General features: G+C 35.4%; 1 protein-coding gene across 3 annotated transcripts in view; it reads left to right on the forward strand.

Annotated features, from left to right (window-relative positions):
* The window catches only part of TMEM161B (transmembrane protein 161B), a 68,666-nt gene that overhangs the window by 6,885 nt on the left and 39,593 nt on the right, over positions 1-22,188 (forward strand). For 2 of the 3 annotated variants that reach the window (XM_023618029.2, XM_070233350.1), the window contains exon 2: positions 14,337-14,440. The exons of the other annotated variant lie outside the window; for it this stretch is intronic. In XM_023618029.2, the coding sequence (XP_023473797.1) occupies positions 14,337-14,440 (104 nt within the window). The remainder of the gene's footprint in view (positions 1-14,336; positions 14,441-22,188) is intronic. 3 annotated transcript variants of the gene reach the window in all.

Below are 22,188 nucleotides of genomic sequence, written 5' to 3' on the forward strand. Positions count from 1 at the left end.
GTGGTTTGTGGAATTTGACTTCAACCCAGGCTGTTTGGCCACTGTACTATGGTCAGTCTTATTATTTATCTTTGGTCAGTTTCAACTTATGAAAGGATTGAATTTCAAAAAGATTTTCCTATGGAAATAATATAATTGGTGATTGTATTTCTAGGAAGTCCTTCCTGACCCAGGGACTGTAATACTAATGATATATACTAATATCAGTATATATATACAGTATACAGTAGATATATACTAATATAAGTATACTATAATACTAATATTATAGCTCATATAATGTTAGAGAGATTAATTATTACTGTTAGGCGTAGCACTAATGACAGGCCTTTCTAACTCAGGTGCCAAGCGCATCTGACATTGTTGGCAGTAAGTCACAATAAAGATTCCTTCATATTCCTTCCATTTCAACAGCATCCAGTTAAGGCAGACCTTCACCCTAAAACATTAATTTCTCTTAGGCCTGGGGATGGACTTTTGGTAACACCCATAAGGTGAGGAGCAGTTAGAGAACTGGGGATGAGGAGCTGTGGTCAATTGGAATTCCTTATCAGTGTAAGCATTTAGTGTGTCATACTTGTTCCAAGCTGTCTCACAGTTAGCCCGTTTCTTTTCCTGAGGCCTCTAAGGATTGACTTGTTCCTTTTCCTTTTGCTTGGACTACCTATTGTTTGCAACTACAACTTTGTTTTCTCCCTGAGTTGCAAAGAAGAATATAGTCGTGTGGAGTACCTTCCCTTCCCTTCCATACATTCAGCATACACTGTATAGATTTTTACTGCCAGGAGATTTTTAAAAATTTTTATTGAGATCATAATAGTTTATAACATTGTGAAATTTCAGTTGTGCATTGTTATTTGTCCATCACCATATAAATGCACCCCTTTACCCCTTATACCCACCCCCCAACCTCCTTCCTCTCTGGTAACCATTAGTCTGATCTCTTTGTCCATGTATTTGTTTATCTTCCACATATGAGTGAAATCATGTGGTGTTTGTCTTTCTCTGTCTCGCTTAACATAATACCCTCAAGTTCCATCCATGTTGTTGTGAATGGGACAATTTTGTCTTTTTTATGGTTGAGTAGAATTCCATTGTATATATACCACATCTTTATCCATTCATCAGTCAGTGGGTACTTGGGTTGCTTCCACATCTTGGCTATTGTGAATAATGCTGCAGTGAACATAGGGGTGCATAAGTCTCTTTGAATTGTTGATTTCAAGTTCTTTGGATAAATACCCAGTAGTGGAATAGCTGGGTCATATGGTATTTCAATTTTTAACTTTTTGAGAAATCTCCATACTATTTTCCATAGTGGCTGCATCAGTTTGCATTCCACCAGCAGTAGGTGAGAGTTGCCTTTTCTCTACATCCTCTCCAACATTTGTTATTTTTTGTCTTGGTGATTATAGCCATTCTAACAGGTGTAAGGTGATATCTCAGTGTAGTTTTGATTTGCATTTCCCTGATGATTAGTGATGTTCAATTGCTAGGAGATTTTTAAAAGTCATCTTCCCATGTTACTTCCAGCTGACTGTTAACTATTTATTGATCATAAAGATCCCTTAGGGAAGATGTAGGTGCTCTAGATGATGATGAGTCCTTGCAATAAATTCTTGGAAGTAGAGAGGTCTGGACTGTGAAGAAAAGATGAGATGGAAATACTAAGGGGCATTGGAGAGAGAAAAGGAGATGTTTCTCCACCAGTGGGAATTACTTATGAAGAAGGTACTTCAACAAGCTGTTCTGCTCCATGTTATAAATACATGGTTATAGATTGCCATTGCTTAATGTCATGAATAAGGCACTATAAGGCTATGGCTGTTTTCTTTTTTAAATAAGCTTAATACTTTTGTTTTTGTGATAAGTAATAGAAGGCTTTTGAAATATTAATCTGAACTGCTTATTTTTTTTATAGTTATCTAAGTCTGCCCTTTACACAGTGCTCAGCTGATTTTTGTTATCTTTTACCTGTTGCCTGCCACTGTTTGCCCAAATGCAATGATCCACATGAAAAACGCAATGCCATAGTTTTCTGCTTGTTTTCCTGAAAGAAAAAGTCATGTGAGAAGATTCTACTGCACCAAAACTTCATTAACTTGAATGTTAAGTATTTCTATCATTTCAGAAGACTTTGGCCGTTTTTATGATGAGTATAAGTGATCAATTAGAAAATGGTTCCAATTCTTGGTTGTTTATGGGCATATGTGTTTGAGTATAAGTGTTCCACGACTAGAATCATTTGTTTCTGGATACAGTCTTGCTTAAAAGAGAAGCCATGATATTTTTCCTCAAAAGTTTTGCTTTTTTTTAATAGTTAAACTTATTAGAAGGATTTTACTTCTGTTTAAATTTATGTTTACTGCCTTGCCCCTACCTTTCCTTATTAGGTTAATTGACGTTAGGACAGTGGAGCCTCAGTGTATCATTTATTGTTTGACTAGGTCAGATGTTTAATGTTGAATATACCATTCTTTTCCTAATTCAATAGTAAGACAAAAAAAGGAAGTAGAGAAGAATCTGGATAACTGGAATTAGAATTGATTGCCAACAAAATATGTTTTCTGATCAGGAGGGACAGATAAGAAAAAAGCTTTGGTAACATTCATTTTAATGTAAGTTAACTTTGAGACGTTAGTTTGTTAAGGCTAAAACTATTTTCTTTTTTTTTTTTTTTTTTTTTAAAGATTTTATTTCTTTCCTTTTTCTCCCCAAAGCCCCCCGGTACATAGTTGTATATTCTTTGTTGTGGGTCCTTCCAGTTGTGGCATGTGGGACGCTGCCTCAGCGTCGTTTGATGAGCAGTGCCATGTCCGCGCCCAGGATTCGAACCAATGAAACACTGGACCGCCTGCAGCGGAGCGCGCGAACTTAACCACTCGGCCACTGGGCCAGCCCCTAAAACTATTTTCTAATTTGATTTCAACTAACATTTATTGAGTGCTTATTCTTCATTTTGATATAGAGAGTTTCTCAGTCATTCATGCCAGAAGTATTTAAGGTCATCATAGTTCTTTCTCTTAATAATCACTAAAAATATTTTCAGATCTTAAGCAAATGAATCATTTAATAAGAGAGAATTGGCTAGGTATCTGAGATAAATTTAAAAAAAAAATTGTAGCACTGTTGGCATTCACAAATCTCTTGAGAGAAATTCTCACAAACCCCTAATTGAGGTGAGAATGCTGGGCAGTGGGCTAGGTGTGTTCCTTTATGTTAACTTGGAGCGATGATCTCCTTTCAGATCTCCTGTAAATGTTGGCTCATTTAATCCTTATGAGGAAGGGATAATTATTTGTTCTCATTAGCAATAACTACACATCACAGGCTTTGATGGTGGTTTAGAAATGGTAAATATGTGAATGCCAACAATCTATTGTGTATATAATTAAAATATTGAAGTCATCAACAATGAGATCTTCTAAGATTTTGGAGATCATTTGCCAACTCTTGTCATTTTGCAGGTAAGGAATGAGCCCCAGAGAAGGCTTGTCTAATTGCTGTGTAGCTAGTTAGTGACAGAACTGCTGCGATCCTAGTGTGCTTAATTGTTGAATACATGAAAGTATTCGCAATGAATGCATCTTTCTAATAGTTAACATTAGGAGTGCACAGTAAATTCTCTTGGCTTTTGTATATGCCTTAAAATTTAGAGTTAAGCTGGAATTTTTATTTTAAATTTATTTAATGAAGCTTTATTAGTGCAATACCCAAGTTGTAATTTTTAGTTTGTTTAAAAGAAAGTATTTGTAACACATACGTATTACATTAAATAGAGAGGATTATCTTGTAAAAATAAATATACCTCTTTCTCTGAGATATGTAGAAAGCACAGTGTATTGTCTTTTGATCTTAAAGTGAATAATTTTCTTCTTTATGCTGAAGTTCAGTGTTTGACACATAGTAGGAACCTGAATGTAGTGAAGAACAGTGGGTAAATTTATGCTTTATCCTTTTATTTCATCTAAAAGGTAAATATTCAACTTGTATTGAAAGGCTGCCATGCTAGACACTTTCCTAGGACTGGGGTTGGGGCTGAAACAATGAGGTGAATACAATATTGGTGGTATTCGTCTAAATTGGTGGTCACAATTGAGCATGATAAAGGCTGTTTTGGAGTTATGCATATATTTTTTAGCAAGGAACATTTTATAGAGGAAGTGAATGTTGAGGAATGAGTAAGGAATTAGTCTGAACACGATGATTTGTAAAGGTTAAATGTTAATGTATTAGTTTTGACTAATAGCTTCTTTGAGTATAGGTCTGTAAGGATATTTCCTATAATGTCAGAAAATATAGTAGAGTGGCAGAATTTAGGGATGCCTTGTTCCATGGAGCCTCTTGTTTGTTATGCATGGCTTGACTAGAGAAAAAGAGACTTGTTAACATGTTTAAAAATATTTCATTCTTCATCATTTTAAGGACTGTATGGTGTTACTTTATATGAGGTATATATGAGATATTGCATAATTTATTCAGCCTACTGTAACTGGAAAATTATCTTTTAAAATAAACAACTATTAATTTCAACACTAATAAAATGGTTTATGATTATGTTTAATTAGACTGCCCTCTATTCCTGTGAAAAAGTATCTATCCTTGCCCTCTCTTTGTTGTTGGTCTTCCACTTTGCCTTATCAATTTATATTGAGGAAAATGTCTTCTCAAGTTTATTTTTAAATTTAATCAAATTCTTAGAAATAGCTTTATATCATCATTGTCAGCAGAAAGTCTAGAGCTGCTGTTTTTGAATATAGTTATATCACATTCATGCATTCTACTGTGTTTTAGGTCTAATTAAGATATGTAGGAGGTACCTGGGAATTTCATTGAGGGTTTATGATTTTTGACCTTAAAGTACTTTCTTGTATTTTGTGTGGCAAAACATTGATGCTGGCAACCAAACAATTAAATTTGAAAACCTATGTGCTTGAGTTAAAATCATAGTTTTTGATAATTGTGTTTTATAGTTCCTTTTCTCTCATTTTACCTTCTTGTATATATAATTCTATTTCTAGTTATAATTTGAACTTCAGTCATGTGCTGCATAATGATATTTTGGTCAATGACGGGCCTCATATTTGATGGTGTTTCCATAAGATTAGTACCGTATAACCTAGGAGTGTAGTAGGCTATACCATCTAGGTTTGTGTAAGTACACTCTGATGTTCTTACGACGATGAAAATAACCTAACACATTTTTCAGAATGTATCCCCATTGTTAAGTGATGCATAGGACTATATGAAATTGCCATTTTGTAGGTCAAAGCAATTAAATATCTGTGATTTCATATGATGCAATCAATAAATCTATATTAAATTTCAGTAGATGGCCTTACTAATATTTTAGCTGCTTTCTTACCAAAACCTTTTATTATTTTCATTTCATTTATTTAGCAAAGGCTCCTTTTCTTATTTTCAGGCCTGTTTACTGTGTTCGTAAGGGCTCGACCTATGTTATAAAACTGGATAAAGACAGGATAGCCGTATAACCAACCCTGGGATTCTAGAGGTATTCTATGGGCAGGAATTCTCCTTGCCCATTCATGATTGTTTTATGCTGCTTTGACCTGCTTTGGCATTATATGGAAGAATTTATCTTCTGGATTAAATCTAGACAGCCCTCAATCCTGTTAAAGAACTTATTGGAAGTAATCATCTTTCAACAATCCAGCTTTGATCTGTCAATCCCCACAGTTCCTCAGACCTTTCTTCTCAGGTTCTAGCCCTCCTCTCAGTCACATTGACAAGATCCTGACCTTGGTGTGGTTATTCTTCAAGGTCTCTCAAACTTTATCCGCTCAGTTTTTTAATTTAATACATCTCTATACCTATTTGTGCTTCAGTTCAGTGGGATGAGGTCTCATAAAGTTAACCTTCAGTTTAATGCCTTTGGTCTCATCTATTTCTGATTCTTAAGTGATTGAATTCCCACATTTAACTTCTTTCTAGAATATTTATCACCCCCCTAACATTGGTTCCTTCCCTTTTGCCTAAAGCATGTACATTTTACCACTTATAAAAATCATATTTTCATATGTGAGCCATTTTAGTGACCATCAGATTTTCCTCTTATTGCTTAGTTTCTCCAAGGAATAATTATGCCCATTATTTCCATCTTATCTTTACATAATCACCTAAGTTTTATCCTTACCTGCTGATACTTTTCTTGCAGAGATAATTACTAATCTCATGCCTGATTCTTTTTTTCCTTCTAAAGATCTTCTTAATTCTTTTTGATTTTACTCTTGTTTTTGAAGCTGTTTTGTTTTAATTCAGGCTCTTACGCTGTTGGTTGGACTATTTCAACAGATTTCTGATGTAGTTCTTTGATTCCAGTTACTTTTACCCCTTTACTTAATTTTTTCCACTATAGTGGCAGTGTGATCCTTTCAAAATATATTTGGTTTGGTTACTTCCAGGCTTAAGATTCTAGACTTATTTCTAAGTACCTGCAGAAAAGTCCATTGTGTGCAGCCCATACCAAAGTCTGGTCATGGGGAACTGTTCATTATTTTGGATCATGCCATTTACTCTCTTTGTACACATAGGTCCATCATCTAAACTTCTCTTCCTTTTCTGTCTAACAGTGGGATCCTTTTTTAACTTTGTAAGACTAGTTCAGATGTCACCTCTGTGAACCAGTCTTTCCCAGTTCTCCCATGTAGATTTAATTACTCTCTTTCTTGGAGTGCTCCAGTAACATTGGCACTGACCTCTACCATACCACTTATCACATATTACTTGTAGGTGGCGGTTAACACTTTAAGAGTTTGATAAAATCAACACAGGATAGAAGAAATGAGTTGTCCTCTCACCTTGAACTTAGATATGAATTGGTTCCAAGACCTAAGGTAGACTAGATTGTAGCCAAATCAATGGTATTTACATATCAAAAGACAGAATAATTTTTAGATAGGTTTTTGTCTAAAGAAAGAATATATCAATTGGAAAGTAGTTTTATCAGTTTAGAAAAATAGTTTAAATAGCCAGAGTTGAACATATTTATCTAGAACTATTTAGGATTGAGAGTATTTTACACTCTAGAGGACTATTCTGTATATTTCTTCAGACTTCATTCAGCACTGCCTGAATGAAATATCTCTCAGTGCTGCCTTTTGCTCTAAATCACTACTCACCAAGCAGTGTGCTTATCATTTGAGTTCTGGTGTATCATTAAGACAGTAATTTAATGGAACACTTAGTGAACTTGAACATCTGATGCACTTGGTAGTTATGTTTCGCTGTAAATTAGTTGATAAAACTCTTAGAAACCTGATTATTGCCAGTCTGTCTTGTGTAGATTGATTGTACCAGCAAATAATGTTTTCTGCATTTTCTGAAAAGCTGAGGATGCAGCCAAGATGCTGTCTTTGGGAGGCCTGTCTAAGGCTTTTAGTCCGCTACCTTGAGCTTCCCTCAGTCTACAAGTTCCTGTCAGTAGCTGTAGGATTCTACCAATCACCCAAATGAGCACATCCTGAAATAAGCTTTGAGACATTCCTCAGTCTTATTCTATAGTTGTTTTCCTTCATGTTCAGTCACACTCAAAGTTTGATTGGTTGTCTTTTGATGTACTTTTATCTTTGTTCTTTCTTTCCTAGTTTCAACCAAGTCTAGGTTTTCTCTTTAATTGATCAATATATTGCTGTCTAATTTTCTTTATATATTACTTGTATCATTTCATCCTCCTATTCATGCCTGTTTAAAAGTCTTCCAAGGTACTTTTTAAACACCTCAGCTAAATGTGTCCTCTTGGTTTTACAGACTTTCAACAGTCTAAAATTCTGTCTTCATCTTATTTCTCACAACTCTTTGCTGTATACTATAAAGTCGTCTTTGGTTAAGCTAGGCTTTTCGCTGTCCAGTGGTTACGCTGTTTTCACGTTCGTCATTTGCCCTGGAATTCCCTTCCCTTTGCTTTTCCATTTATGTAATTTTGGTTTCCATCTTAGGTCTCATCTACTCTATGAAGCTTTCATACCCACTTTTTTGAATTTTTATAACCCTTTGTTTATAGTACCGTGCAATTTTTTTTTCCTGCTTTTTCTTCCCAAATGCCCCCAGTACATAGTCGTATATTTTAGTTGTGGGTCCTTCTAGTTGTGGCAGGTGGGACGCCGCCTCAGTGTGGCCTGATGAGCGGTGCCATGTCCACGCCCAGGATCCGAACCCGCGAAACCCTGGGCCACTGAAGCAGAGCGCGTTAACTTAACCACTCAGCCACGAGGCTGGCCCCAGTACTATGCAGTTTTGTGCCCCAATATTGTCTCAATATATTTGTTGTTACCTAATATGATAATTTTGGATTTGAAGTTTTGTTAAGACGGATACTTTTGCATTAATGGCATTCATTCATTTATTCATTCAACAAATACTAAGTGCCTTGAACTATTCTAAACAACATTGCTCTAAGTATTTGACATATAACAGTAGTGAAACACAAAAATCCTTTGCCAAGTTCCTGATAACAGCCAGCAAGATGTTGGATGCATGTTGGGCAGACAGCCTGTATTTGTTAGTTAAATTTTTATTTGCTGTTTCTATTTATAGGTATAAATAGTTTCTATATGGCATAATTTGGATTTAGAGTGATTTTTAACGTCGTTTGACCAAGAACCTAACTCATTTGTCACGTAATGTGTAGTGATCTCTAGTTCTTATCACCAAAGTAAGAGAGGCTGCACCCCTACTTCCTGCAGTACTGCTACTACCTTTAGTACAGGTCCTCTTCTCATGCCCGGACAACTGTCTTAATGCTGCTGGGCTATCCCTCATCCATTCTTTACATGTATCCAGAGAGATTTTCTTAAATACTGATCTGATCAGATTACTTTTCATGGGTTTCCTGTTGCCTTCAGGTTAAATTCTAAACCTGCTGGTTTTGCCCTTCAGTATCTGGTTTTGGCCTCCTACCATCCCGTTTGAAGAAGGTATCACTGATGGGCCACCAAGCTGAGGCCACTGGATCTTGACTCCTGCTTTACCTTCCAAAATGCCCTTTCACAGCTTTTTGCCCCTAGTAATTTCTCTCTCTCCTTTTGCTGTGTTCTTGTAGAAACATCTGTCTGTGTTCTTAATGGTTCATTTACATCCCTAGTGGATTGGCTGTTCATTGATGGCAGGGACTGTGCTGTTTCTCCCTATTGCATGCAAGTGGCTCAATGCTCAGCACGTGTAATTTGTTTCTTTTCTTTTTTTCTTTGAGGAAGATTAGCCCTGAGCTAACTACTGCCAATCCTGCTCTTTTTGCTGAGGAAGACTGGCCCTGAGTCAACGTCCATGCCCATCTTCCTCTAATTTATATGTGGGACACCTACTACAGCATGGCTTTTGCCAAGCGGTGCCATGTCCGCACCCGGGATCTGAACTGGTGAACCCCTGGCCGCTGAGAAGCAGAATGTGTGCACTTAACCGCTGCGCCAGCAGACAGCCCCTGTTTCTTAATAAATGTTCACCAAATGCACTGAATCAACTTAGTGGAAAAAGCATTAGATGGAAATTAGAGGTCTGGGTTCTGGATAAGAGTGTAACTGGATAGTTCTATGATCTTGGTTGTTTGGACCCTGATTTCCTCATTTGCAAATTGTTCAGAGATAGTTTGTTTAAATGTTCAAAGGATGAATTCTAAATTTTATGTGAATCTAGGTTGAAATAACAAAGTTTATACCTTTAAATTATTTGACTATCTCAAAGAAGTATGGCTCTGCATGTCTAGCTACCACTAAAATAACGTGTAAATAGCTCAGAAACAAAAAATAGGCAAGTCATTGGGTAATACCCTCCTTCCTTTTTCTCCCTTCTAACTTATTCAGGGAGATGGTACTTCGAACCATTTGAGGTGGTCTGAGTCCCAACTATATATGTAGGTATGTCTTCTAATGGTAAACAATGTGTGCTTTGTTTCAGTCTGCTTATCAGCAGCAGAGCTAGTTTAATGAAACAAAACAAAATGTCAACTCCACTGAAGTTGACACAGTAGTCCAAGTTTGAATTTTAAAATTAAACCATGTTTATATTTAAGTTTTAGGAGCTTTATTTCCAATATTGACAAGCAAGATAAAATATTGCTATTTGATATATTTTATTTCTTGGAGAGTTGTTTAGTTTTCCTTGGTAAGAATTTTTTTAACTTACCCGGAAACAATTACTGACAGAAATGGAAATGATCATTCTTCTAGAGACTAAAAGCAAATAACTTTTTCTTGCTCTTTATGGCCTCAGGTTAATAGATGTGGAAAGGTTGAAACCTAAGTTGCTCCAGTGTTTTACTTTTCTTGGGTGCTTATGAGCTATTTCATAAATGACTCTCCCCAGTTCCAGTTATCAAGAGAATCAGGGCCTAAGGGCAGTGGATCTAGACAGAGACCATCTCTTTAGTCAAGTTATTGTTTTGAAGCTTTAATAAAACCATTAAGGCTACTTGAGTCAATGACCCATCTGGTTGTGTGTTTGAGACTTCAGCCATGATAGACTTTGTATCTTCACTGCATCTCTGCCCAGTTTAACAGTTTTGTTTTGTAAAATTTATGTTTGTTTATGGTTAAATTTATTTAAGCATTCTCTTTTAATTAAAAGTAGTGAAATATTCAGGAAATTTGATTTTTAAATTAAACATTTCAAAAATTCTGCTTTTGTATAAACTGAGACGAACGTAGACGTTAAGTTGGGCAGTGAAGTCAGGTTATTACAATGGTTAGTTTTTAAATTTCAAATAGTATCTCTTAGTTAATGAATCGAATACTTTGTTTTAATATGTTAATCCCTGGCATATACACTGTAATTAGTCAATTGAATAGTAATGTCTCAAAAGTTGATCTGTTTAGTATTAATAGTGTATTAATAGTATTAAATTGATAATTTGTAATTCTGTAAAATGATTGTAATTTTGAAAATATATTCCGAGGACTCTTTCCTCAGCCTATGTAAAAAGGAATAACTTTGGTGAAATATTTTTTCACGTAATTTAAAAATTACCTCTCTAAAAGATTAGGTAGATTACTGTATTGGGATAAAAGTGATATATTTTCTTTCAATATCATGTAATAAATAGTCATCTAACAATAGAAACATTCTAGGAAAGATTTATTGACTTCTCTTAGAAAGTGGGAAGGAGACTTCTATTATATAATAATATATTTAACATAGTATATAGATGAAGTTTGAGAAAGTATTTCAGCTTCATTTAAGAAGCCGGAAATGGTATAGTAAAGTAAAAGAATGGAGTGAGGTTCCACTTTCGCATTGAACAGTTTTCAGTCAAACATTAACCACAACACTGAGAATGTGCCAGCTCTCCTATGGTGCTTTCCTCTCTCAGGCTTGGTCTCTCTAATTCATACTTTCCCTCCATATTCCATCAGTCTCGGAATACTGCAGCAGTATCTTTAGAACCCATTTCTCTTCTGGGTACAGAGACCACAGCGTAATTTAAAGCTTCTTTATTTCTGGTCTGGATTATTGCAGAAACCTAGTTGATATTCCTATTTCTAGTTAATATAGTTTGCTAATTTTTAATAGTTTTTACCTTCCTGTGCTTTACATCTTCAATAGTGAGTCTGTTAGCAGTATCTCATTATGCTTACTGATTGGGAGTAAGAGGGGAGAATTCGGCAAAATGCCTCTCTTCCTCAGTTCATCACATTCCATCATATGTATCTTCCAGATCAGTCCTTCTGAAGTGCCATTTAATACCTGTAGCATTTATTAGATGTAGTAAGATATGATTTCTGCTATTAAGGAGCTTACACTCTAATAAATTGTCATATGTTTGTGAGAGATTGTACTAGATGACCTTGAAGATTCTGTGATACTATCATATTTCTTTAAGGCTAGCTTGAGGTTCACTTTGTCCACAAAACTTCCCCTGACTAAAGAATTATCTTTTGCTTTTAAGTCTATAATCTCAAATAGACCAACCTTCTGACATACTTGCTAATATATTTCTTGGCCTTGGTCTGCCTGAAAGAGTTCTTTGTCATGGCGTTCATTGTATGGAGATTGCAGAACTTCTATCACAAACTACACAGAAAATAGGATAGTAAATTCAAGTGATAGGAAATGTGAAACAAAAAAGGAATAATGTAACCTTTGATGGTAGATGAATATAAAAGTGATCTGAACCTTAACCCAGTTGGTAGAATTTAAGGCATTAAAATATCCACAGTAAAACCATAGTTGAGGTGAGTTTTGAAGACATTTTGACAACAATCCTGTCTAAGAGCCGATTTTACTTCCTTTTTTGGAGAACTGTGTCTACATATTTGTTCTTCTCTTTTAATTTGGCCTTTGGTCTTTTGCTGATTGGTCTATAAGAATTCTCTCTCTATATTAATGTCTAATAAGTAAAATATCCCTTTGTGATGTGAGTTGGAAATGTTTTTTCCCAATTAGTGTTTCAACATTGTCTATATTGTTTCTCTATGCAGAAATTTGATTTTTTTGTTAATAAAATTCATTTTTTAAAAGTTTTAGTTTCACAGCAGAATTAATTGGAAAGCACAGAGTTCCCTTATACTTGTGTCCTCACACACATACAGCCTCCTCTGCTGTCAGCGTTCCACGCCACGGTAGTACATTCGTTACAGTGATGAACAGTCACTCCAACAATTTGTTAAAATCAATGAAATTTAATTTTTTCAAGTTATTTTTTAGTCTTTTTTTATCACTTAGGAGATTGGTGTCATTTTTTGAAAGGCCTTCTCTATTCTTGAAATTAAAAAAAAATGTTATCCTATAATAGTAGTGATAAAAATGACAATGATAACAAATAGTACTAACACATGTTGACTGCTTACTCTGTACCAGACACAATTCCTAACTACAGCTTGATTAGGTGGGTTGAATTATTAGCTTCATTTTATGGAAGAGGAAATAGAGGTATAGAATGTTTAAATAACCTGTCCAAAGTCACACAGCTAGTAAATGGCAGATTCTCTCCGAGGCAGTTTGGATTCAGAGTCCATGCTCTTAAGCCAATATGCTATTCTGCTTCTTTTTAAACATTTTAATATTTTTTATGTACTTGTATTAGGTTGGAGGTAGGGATTCGACCTTGTTTTTGGACTGCTTGATTAGAGGACGAGCCAGCAAAGAGAGCTGTGAAGAATTGATCATCAAAGTGGGAGTAAAGCAATGGATGTGGTAGACCTTATGGGATACTGCTGAGAATTTAAGATGAGGAAAGACAATTTGGCAAGATGAAGTGATCTTGATGGTAGAGGTTTCAATGGAATGGGCTGAAGCATAAGTCAGATGGGAACTGTGTGGGGATATAAGAAAATAGATACAGTGAGAGCAAGTCTTTTGAAAAGTGGCTGTGAATATGAAGAAGGAGGAGTGCTGTAGAATAAGGGAAAATTATTATTTTTTAGAAGATCAAAGAGACAGGTCTTACAGTGCTGACAGGAAGGATTTAAATAGAGCAGAGATTAAAGAAGATAAAGGAGGGAAGTGCTTCATTAGTTGAGGTTCCTGAAAATCAGAGAGGTTGAGCTCTGAAGCACAGATGCAAGGATTTGCTTTATCTGGAAGATGCACTGTTTTTTCTAGAGGGTGCAGAAAAAGACAGGTGCAGCCACAAGTGATTGTGAACTTGTTGGTGGCGAGTGAGAATCCATATCTGATGGTGTTTTTATTTTCTCTGTGAAGTAGATATACTCTACTGAGTGGAGGGTTGGAAATTTAAGGGAGGTTAGAGGTATGAGAGGACAGGGTTTGAGTTATTCATGGAGAATAGGGGAGAGATTAATGAGAGCAAACTAAGGGGATTTTTGGACGTTGTTGAAGGCCCACCCACTGGAAGTTGGTGATGACAGCATGAGTGAAATTTTTTTTCTAGTGACTTTCGGGCCTATTCTGCCATCACACTTAATATAATTAGTGCCCTTTAATCATTCACTACCACCCTAGAATAAAAAAATAGGCAAAGTTCTTTTAAAGTTTGCCAAGCTAGTGTTTTAAGTATGTTGAATAGAGTAAATTTGGAGAAGGATGAAAGAAGTCACTACTTTTCACTTCATTTTGATATCTTGAGGTAATGGAGAACATTTCTTGGGAATAGATTTTGAATGTGTATGCTAATTAATTTAACTTTTGTTTACATGGATGTGACCCTTGGGTAATTTGTAGAGGATTATGAGATGAGATTAAATATTTTAACTTTAAATGTATGTGGTCTTGAATGCTTAAATGTCAGAATAATATGCAGTATTTTAACAATAAACTCATTTTTCTTAAAGTATAATTTTCAAAATATATAGAAAATTTTCCAGCAACGTCCTCAAATCTAAATTCATTCATAGTTAAATTTGTTTGTTTGTTTTTTTACACAGGGTGTAATAGGTATACAGCTGGTCGTTACCATGGTGATGGCCAGTGTCATGCAGAAGATTATACCTCACTATTCTCTTGCTCGATGGCTACTCTGTAATGGCAGGTAAGGCAAGGATAGGGTGATTGTAACTGGCACTTTCGAATCTCTATTTAGTTTATCAGGCTGATTAACTTATTAGAAGTTAAGCACTAATTCCTATTTCCTAAAAACATGACGAAGGAAAGTTAGGAGAAAAATCTAGCTTCCTTATTTCTCTTATTTGAGATATTAGTAGTTTGTCTGTTTAGCACAAAGGTAATAGGGTCCTGGTCAGTAATTCAGGACCCCTCTTCTTCTTCCCTGTCCCCTTCTGTCCATGGCCATTGAAAATACCATGTAACTTTTCTAGTTGGTTAAAAAAAAGTTGGTCTATAGTGGGATGAGACTATAAATTGAAGTGCTTAAATATTTTCACTATTGTTGAAAAATATTACTCAAAGCGTATGTCTTATTGTTGGTGGCTCAGTTGAGAGTTTATTTTGAGTTAGGAATTCTTTGTTTTACTGCAAAGAATTTTAAACTTTAGCAAGGAGGGGTGAAGTTATTTTGTAGGATTTTAATTTTGTCTACTGTACTACAAGCCTTACTACTCTTCCCCCCTCCTTCCACAAAGGAGCTAAATTGCCTTGCAGAATTTGTACAATAAAATAATAAAATCAAAAGTAGAGAAATTAAATATAGGATATGAGGCAAATGGAGGGAAACTCTGCATCAGAAATACAGGCCAAAATCCTGTGTAATTGTGAAAGGTAAATTATAGATTTGGTACCATGACTATAGTTTTACTCCAATTATTCATCTCCGATAAATAACCAAATTGTGTTACTGATTTGTATGTCCATTTTCTTTTGTCTAGACTCTTTTGAAATTAGGAAACAATGGATAACTCTCATCCTTCCAGTGATTTTATATACTGCAAGATAAATAATAAGCTTTTAATTCAGGGCCATTCTATCCACAAAGCTTAAATTTCATCAATAGAGTTTATGTTCTCATATTAACTATTTATATTCTTCTTCTCTGTGCTTTATACTTTTTCCATAACAATGTTGAAACATAGAAAAATACTCAGACTGCTTAAAAATTTTTTTTTGAACACTGTGATATATACGCAGAATGTGTGAGAGAACAGCTGTTTAAAAACGTCTATTTTATTAGCAAAATAAATAACGACTAAAGTTTTCTTGAAGTGGAAAGCCTCTATCAGAGGTATTTATAAGTGAAAAATCAATCATCTGTGATTAGTTTTTAACTAGGTAGGTTTATGCCCTCTGCAATCTTCTTTACTTTTTTTGCCTAGCAAAGTCCTTTTCCATAGCTCATTAAAGGGTAAACCTCAGCTGGCAAATTATCATTATCTCTAAATAAATGGAAACTGATAAGTAAATAAACCAGATAAAATACATTAAGGTAGCTTATTTTCTACCACGAGTTACACATTTCTAGACTCTGTTTATGATGAGTCTCCAATAAGACTTCCAGATCTCCTTTTGGCTGTAAAGATCTTGGCAGTCTTGTCCAATTTTAGTCTACAGGCATTTCCATGTTCTTACATAATCTGCTTTCCATTTGTTTCTATAAAACTTATATTCTCCAATAAAACCTGAAACTCCAGAGATTAAAAACCTGATTCTCTTCTCTTTGTTAATATTGGAATAATATCTACTGTCTACTGTACTAAAGACTACTTTAAAGTCTTTACTTTTTTGACAAATATGTCATAAGTATACATACTACTGATTTGAGGGAGAGCCCAACCTTTACAAATAGACATGAAATTAATATTTTTTGTGATTTGCTTTTATAAGCAGATTAACTTTAATGTTAATTAATGCTGTCTCTATTTTCAAATTGGGTTCCAAGGATACCAATCAGAATTTTCCAGCAATAGCTGCTTTTCTGCTATAGAATTTCATTTCCTATTTGTTTTATTCTGTGTTTTTAGGATCATCTACCTTTCTTTAATGTTAATCTTGAAACTTTTAGGTCATGAAGCCAAATTGCTGAATGTTGTTGCCTAACATCATTGAATAAGGTCATTGATTGTACATTTTTGGGATAATTACCATTTTACCAACCTTCTGTGATATGAAGTGATACTGTTTTAATTTTGAGAAAATCTAAAATTCCTTCTAAATTGCTCATGTAAAAATCTTATTGATCAGAAATGACAGTTTGCATTTGAAACTATATGATGCTGCTGAGTTGTAGAAAGAGAAAAATGTGAGAGCATTCTTTATCATCTGTAAAATGTTTAAAGGAATTTAGGGGGAGAGGCTCATGAGGACTTTTAAATTATGAATAGTATAGGATGACTTGGGAGTGACTATATTGACCAGAACTATTTAATAGAACTATTCAAATGAATAGATATGTAGATACCATGATAGGGTAATCATGAGTAAGACAGAAGAAATTTCTTTTTAGTTTCTGTATATATTGTCTTAATATTTATTCCACTAGTATTGTATCTTCAAATTGTAAATAAATATCCATATTTTTCTTAAAAGTTATAGCTTTTCGTTTTGTATCATATACATTAATTTCTGTCTATGTCTCTCATTGGCCTCTGTCTCTTTTGGAATGGAGGGTTTGAAGTGGCACCTGGTTCTATTATGTTGACTCAATGAGTAAGCCTGCCATTTTCCTGCAGAAGTCAGTACTTTGAGGGAATAAGCAATTTTTGCTTATAAATTAGCAGCCCGTTGATTTTTAATGTAAAAAACTTGACTAGTTTTCTAGGTCTCGTTAAATAACAACATTGCCATTAGTATTGTAGATCTCTAGTTTTTTAAAAGCTGCGCTTTGTTTAGCCTGGTTTAATTCCATTAGTATTCCTTTGTAATATTATAAAACTCCCTACTGATAAATTTCTCATTTGGATCTGTACACTCTGAGCTAGGTAGGAAAGGAGATGTGTTGGGGCATGTTATGACCTCAGAAATCTCAGTGTCTAAACTTAAGAAAAGTTTTGCATTCAGTTTCCTTAGACAGGAGTCAGGGTCAAATGAGGGAATCAGAGAGGAGCTGGGCAAGCCATCTCGCTAGATCCTTCACAAAATGATGTTTCAGGGATTCAGCTATCTTTCAAGTGGTGACTTAAGGTTCCTTGGCTTATCTTATGGTTCCTCTGTTCCTCCTGCTACCTTGGTGTCCTCTGTTAGATGCTCTGCCAGTTGGCAAGTAAAGAGAGAGTGGGCTATGGATCTTTCAGGAGATTTGAGAGGCCAAGCTTAGAAGTAGGTATGTCATTTCTGCCCATATTACATAAAGGGGCCTTCTGACTAGTACCGGCCAAAGTGCAAGGGAGATGGGGAAGTGTAGTTTTCCTTGTACCTAGAAAGTAAAAGCAGGATTGGGGAGTGCCTAGTCCTTCTCTGCTGTACGTGATATTGTCTCCATTTTTACACATGAGAAAACAAGTTTTAACTTTACTCACATTCACTTATCAAAAAATGAAACAGATCCAGGCCTCTTACGCAGAAGTCTGATACTCAGTCTGGTATTTATTTGATTTATGGCCAGTCGTCAACTTGAGACCTTGTCCTAGAGCTGACATACTTGAACAGAGTTTAGAATTTGGTGGAGGTAAACTTTTCTACAACCACTATGACTTCTCTTGGCAGTTTACAGAGTACTTTATTTAAGATTTTTTTTCTACCTTTTTTTTCGTAGCTGCACTTATTAGCGCTTTTGACAATACCCTTCAGGTTGTAGGTGGTCTATGGTTTCTCACTGTATTATTATGGCTTTTCTATGACTACATAGCCACCTTTTATTCTAAACTAAATTAAAACACATCAGCAATGATTTTGATTACCAAAAGCATGCTAAGGATGAAGTAGAGCTTAATAAATATTACCTGTTGTTCAAATTATACCTCTTGCTTCACCATTTGAGATTAAATTTATTCCACATTACTAAATTATATTTTGTATTCAATTCTATTAGTTTTTTTAATAGACAAATATTTTTCTTCTAGAAAATGTTATTAGTTCTCCTTTTTTATGTGACCTTTTATATGACTTTCAGATTTTGTTAAAGGGATTCTCGCTTTAACAAGAACTTAAGTAGCAAGATTTCTTCATCCTGTAAGCTGTGAACGTCTATTATTGACCTTGAGAAACTCAGTTATGACGTGTCTGGTGCTCTCAGGTTGCTCCATTCCTTTCTCCCTTACCAAAGGGAAAAAAAATTATGGGAAGTTGGTTTCTCTGTACCTTTAGTATGAACTGCTTTCCCTAACATGAGGAAAACTTGTTCTAACAGTTACTTAGATGATCTAAAGATGTTAGTTCTTTATCATGTCCAGCATACCACTGATTTGTAGCCAAAGTGTTCTCTACTTTCTATTGTAATTAAAGTTCCTTTTTGTTTTGAAGTTTGCTTGGCCCCTCTTTTCATGGAGAGGTAAGTGATAGGTTACATTCTTTGTACATTTGAATAGTGGGTTTTGCATGAGGATTAGGGTTTTGCTTTTTCTTCATAATAGCTTCCTTGCTGAACCTGCTTTCCATTTTCCTGATTGTTCAGCTCAAACCCTGTGCATTTTTCTCTACCCCTTTGTTTCCCTAGGCTCTCACTTTGGTCTGCTACTTCCCTTCATATGTCCCTCATAGAAAACATGTTACAGTCAGATTTATTCTGATTTTGTCTCATCCTAAATTGAGTAAAGAGGGTCTAACAACACCTTCATATTCAATTGGTCTAATTCTTTTTGCCTGTTCTCTTTTGCATGTTGCCTGATCTAAGAATCTGCAAGTTCCCTTGGTGAGAGAAACCTACTATTCAAATGCACAGTAGGTGGGACCTATGACCTAAGGGAAAGGTTTAAACCTTCAGCTACTACCCTTATGGAATGCCTGAGTCCTTGCTCTCCTTGCCTTAGCTGTCTTAACTACCAGTTCCAGAGTGTAATGATATTCTATTAAAATCTCCAATAAATAACAGGAGAAGGTATATATACAACAAATGATATTTTAGCTACTTGTACTGAAAGGTTTTCTAGATTTTAAGTGGTATTTGTTTTTTCTTAAGTTGATTTTTTTTTCCACTTGTCAAAATTAGGGAGATTTAGAGTGGAGATTAAAGTACTCTTTGGTGACCTATGTTGTGTACCCTGAAATTGAGTTTTGTATGATTATTTATGTATTAAAGCTTTTTTGTTTACTTATTTATTTTTTGTGAGGAAGATTGGGCCTGAGCTAACATCTGTTGCCAATCTTCCTTTTTTTTTTCCTTGAGGAAGATTGTCACTGAGCTAACATCTATGCCAGTCTTCCTCTATTTTTTATGTGGGGTGCTACTACAGTATGGCTTGATGAGCAGTGCTAGGTCCACACCTGGGATCTGAACCTGCGAACCCCGGGCCTCCAAAGTGGAGCACGTGAACTTAACCACGACAGCACCAGGCCAGCCCCTATTAAAGTTTTTTAGCTTGCTCTCAGTACTAAGCTTTTCTATATTTGTTTATGTTCAGATTTCCATTTTAAATTTCTGAAATTTTTACTTCTGAAAAACTTTAAAGTGATTTGCTTTAAATGACATTGCTGCATAAATTTTTTGAAGCATCTAGGTCAATCCAGTCTGTATTTTCTGATACATATTTTTTCAGTGCTGTTGAACTGCTTTAGTAAGAAAGGTTGTGGTCATTGAAAAATTATTTCAGTAATTTAGTGGAGTGTAACACCAGGTTGTCTTTATTATCTGAGATACTGCTGACAATCTGAACGTAAGTAGAAAAAGCCACTGAATAGTCAAGGTAAATGTCATAAAATACACTGAAATCAATACATTTAATTTAAATGCAAGAGGTTCAGTTTTTTAGTGAGATCCTATTAATACTTACTCTTTATTTTTTAAAAAGTTTATTTTTTTCCATAGCAAATAGTCCATGCCTACAATATAGAAAAAGATGGTAAATTGATAACAAGGAAAAATAAGAGGGGATGGACTGTGTTCCCATGAGCCAGAGACAGTCACTGTAAATCTTTTTGTATTTCCTTCTAATCTTTTCTGTTCATATTTTCCCCTCATGGTTGTGATTATATTGTGTGTACAATTTTACATCCTATTCCTTTTGCTTAACATTAACATAAAGAATTTTTCTCTAATTGTGTTTTGTAACTATTATTATTAACTGCTACGTAGAACCCTAAAGCTAATAAACTTTTATATCTGTCTTCCAAGCCCATATTAGAAAGGCATAGTCACAGTACCGCAGTTGCAAGCAGATTGCAAGTCATTTTGCTGAGATAGACATATTAACTAACAGCAAAGGACAAGACTAAAAATTGAAACCAGAGCTTGAAGTATAGTAGATGGGAACCATGTGTTATGGAATCACACTGTGTGTGAAGTGCTGACTGTTGAGGAAAATTGTGCAGCTCTACTTCGAGGTTTTAGTTTATATTCATGATCTTAGACCTTGGGTGGCCACTCCATGCTGCCTGGTAGTCTTTGCATACTTCACTTCTCAGACAGCTTTTTCAACCTAAATCTTTTTCCAAACTTATGCCGGCCTCAGCCTCGCTCTGAGCTCTTGGGACCAGAGCTCATCACTCTCATCTTCACACCACTAAAACCACAATCTTAGTTACATGTGCAACCCCTCTTTGTTTCTCTAAATGTTTATATATTTTAATTTTGGCCTATGGAGGAAGTGTCCTGTCAGAGGCCAGTTCCTGCATCTGTGCTTTGTACCCCATTACCTCTGATTTTCACCCAGACTTTGCTGCTTTGGCTGTTTCCTCCCTTCTGTGTCATTAATTACTTCATTTCTGTTGAGTTATTCCTGTTAGCACAGACTTAAAGGAAAAATCTACCATTAAAAGTAATAACAACAACAAATAAAGAAGAGTCACAACCTTGCCTCCCTTCCTTCTTATAAAACAAGCCCCTCCCATCTCCATTCCCTAGTTTTCGGCCTATTTCCCTGTTTTCATTTTTAGCCAGATCTTTTACATGCGTTGTCTTCATAAACTCTACTTCTCACTTCCTTATTAACTGTTTAGCCTTCTACCATGTTTTGTTTTCTCCTTAGGTGATCTTATTAATTCTTACGGATTTAAATACCACAATTACGTAATGACTCCAAGTTATCTCTGAGCTCTAGGTTCTAATATACAGTTGCCCTCTTGATATTTTCACTTGATGTCTCCTAGTTACTTAAAAACTCAGCATGTTTAAATTCTTGGTTTATTTCTGCTCTAATCCATCACAGAAAATGTCCCACCATCTTGCTCAAATCAGAAATGTAGATGTTATCCTTCATTTCTTACTTTCCTTCACTCTCTACCCATAGTCCATCAGCAAGACCTGTTGATTTGATATCCAGCATGTATCTCTCTGCTCTTCTTGCCTCCCTCTAATTCACAGAGCAGCAAAAGAGATCTTAAAATGTATTGTTATTTCTCTCTCCTGCCTTGAAAGCGTTATTTTAGCATGAAATTTAAACTCCCTAGTGTGACCCAGCAGGCTTTGCATGTTCTGTTCCTTTCTTAGCTCTTCAGCCTCCCTCATGTGTTACTCCTTGCACATGGTGCTACTGCAGTGTCCTATTTCCTTTCATGCCTTTGTGCTTTTGGACGTGCTGTTCTCTGCCTGGAATGCTCTTCCCCTCCATTTTTCTCATCCTTTAGGTTTCCTGGATAAATGTCGCCTCAGAGAGGTTTCCTAACCTAATACCAAGGTTCCTCTCTCATTCTCACCACTTGTTTGGTTCTTTTGTGTGGTATCCAATTTATGGGTTTTTTGTCATTTTTTTTAATTGGTTAAATTCTGCCCCAACTGGAATAAAAGCATCAAGAAAG

Source organism: Equus caballus, chromosome 14 (genome assembly GCF_041296265.1).
Source record: "Equus caballus isolate H_3958 breed thoroughbred chromosome 14, TB-T2T, whole genome shotgun sequence".
NCBI classification, from domain to species: Eukaryota; Metazoa; Chordata; class Mammalia; order Perissodactyla; family Equidae; genus Equus; species Equus caballus.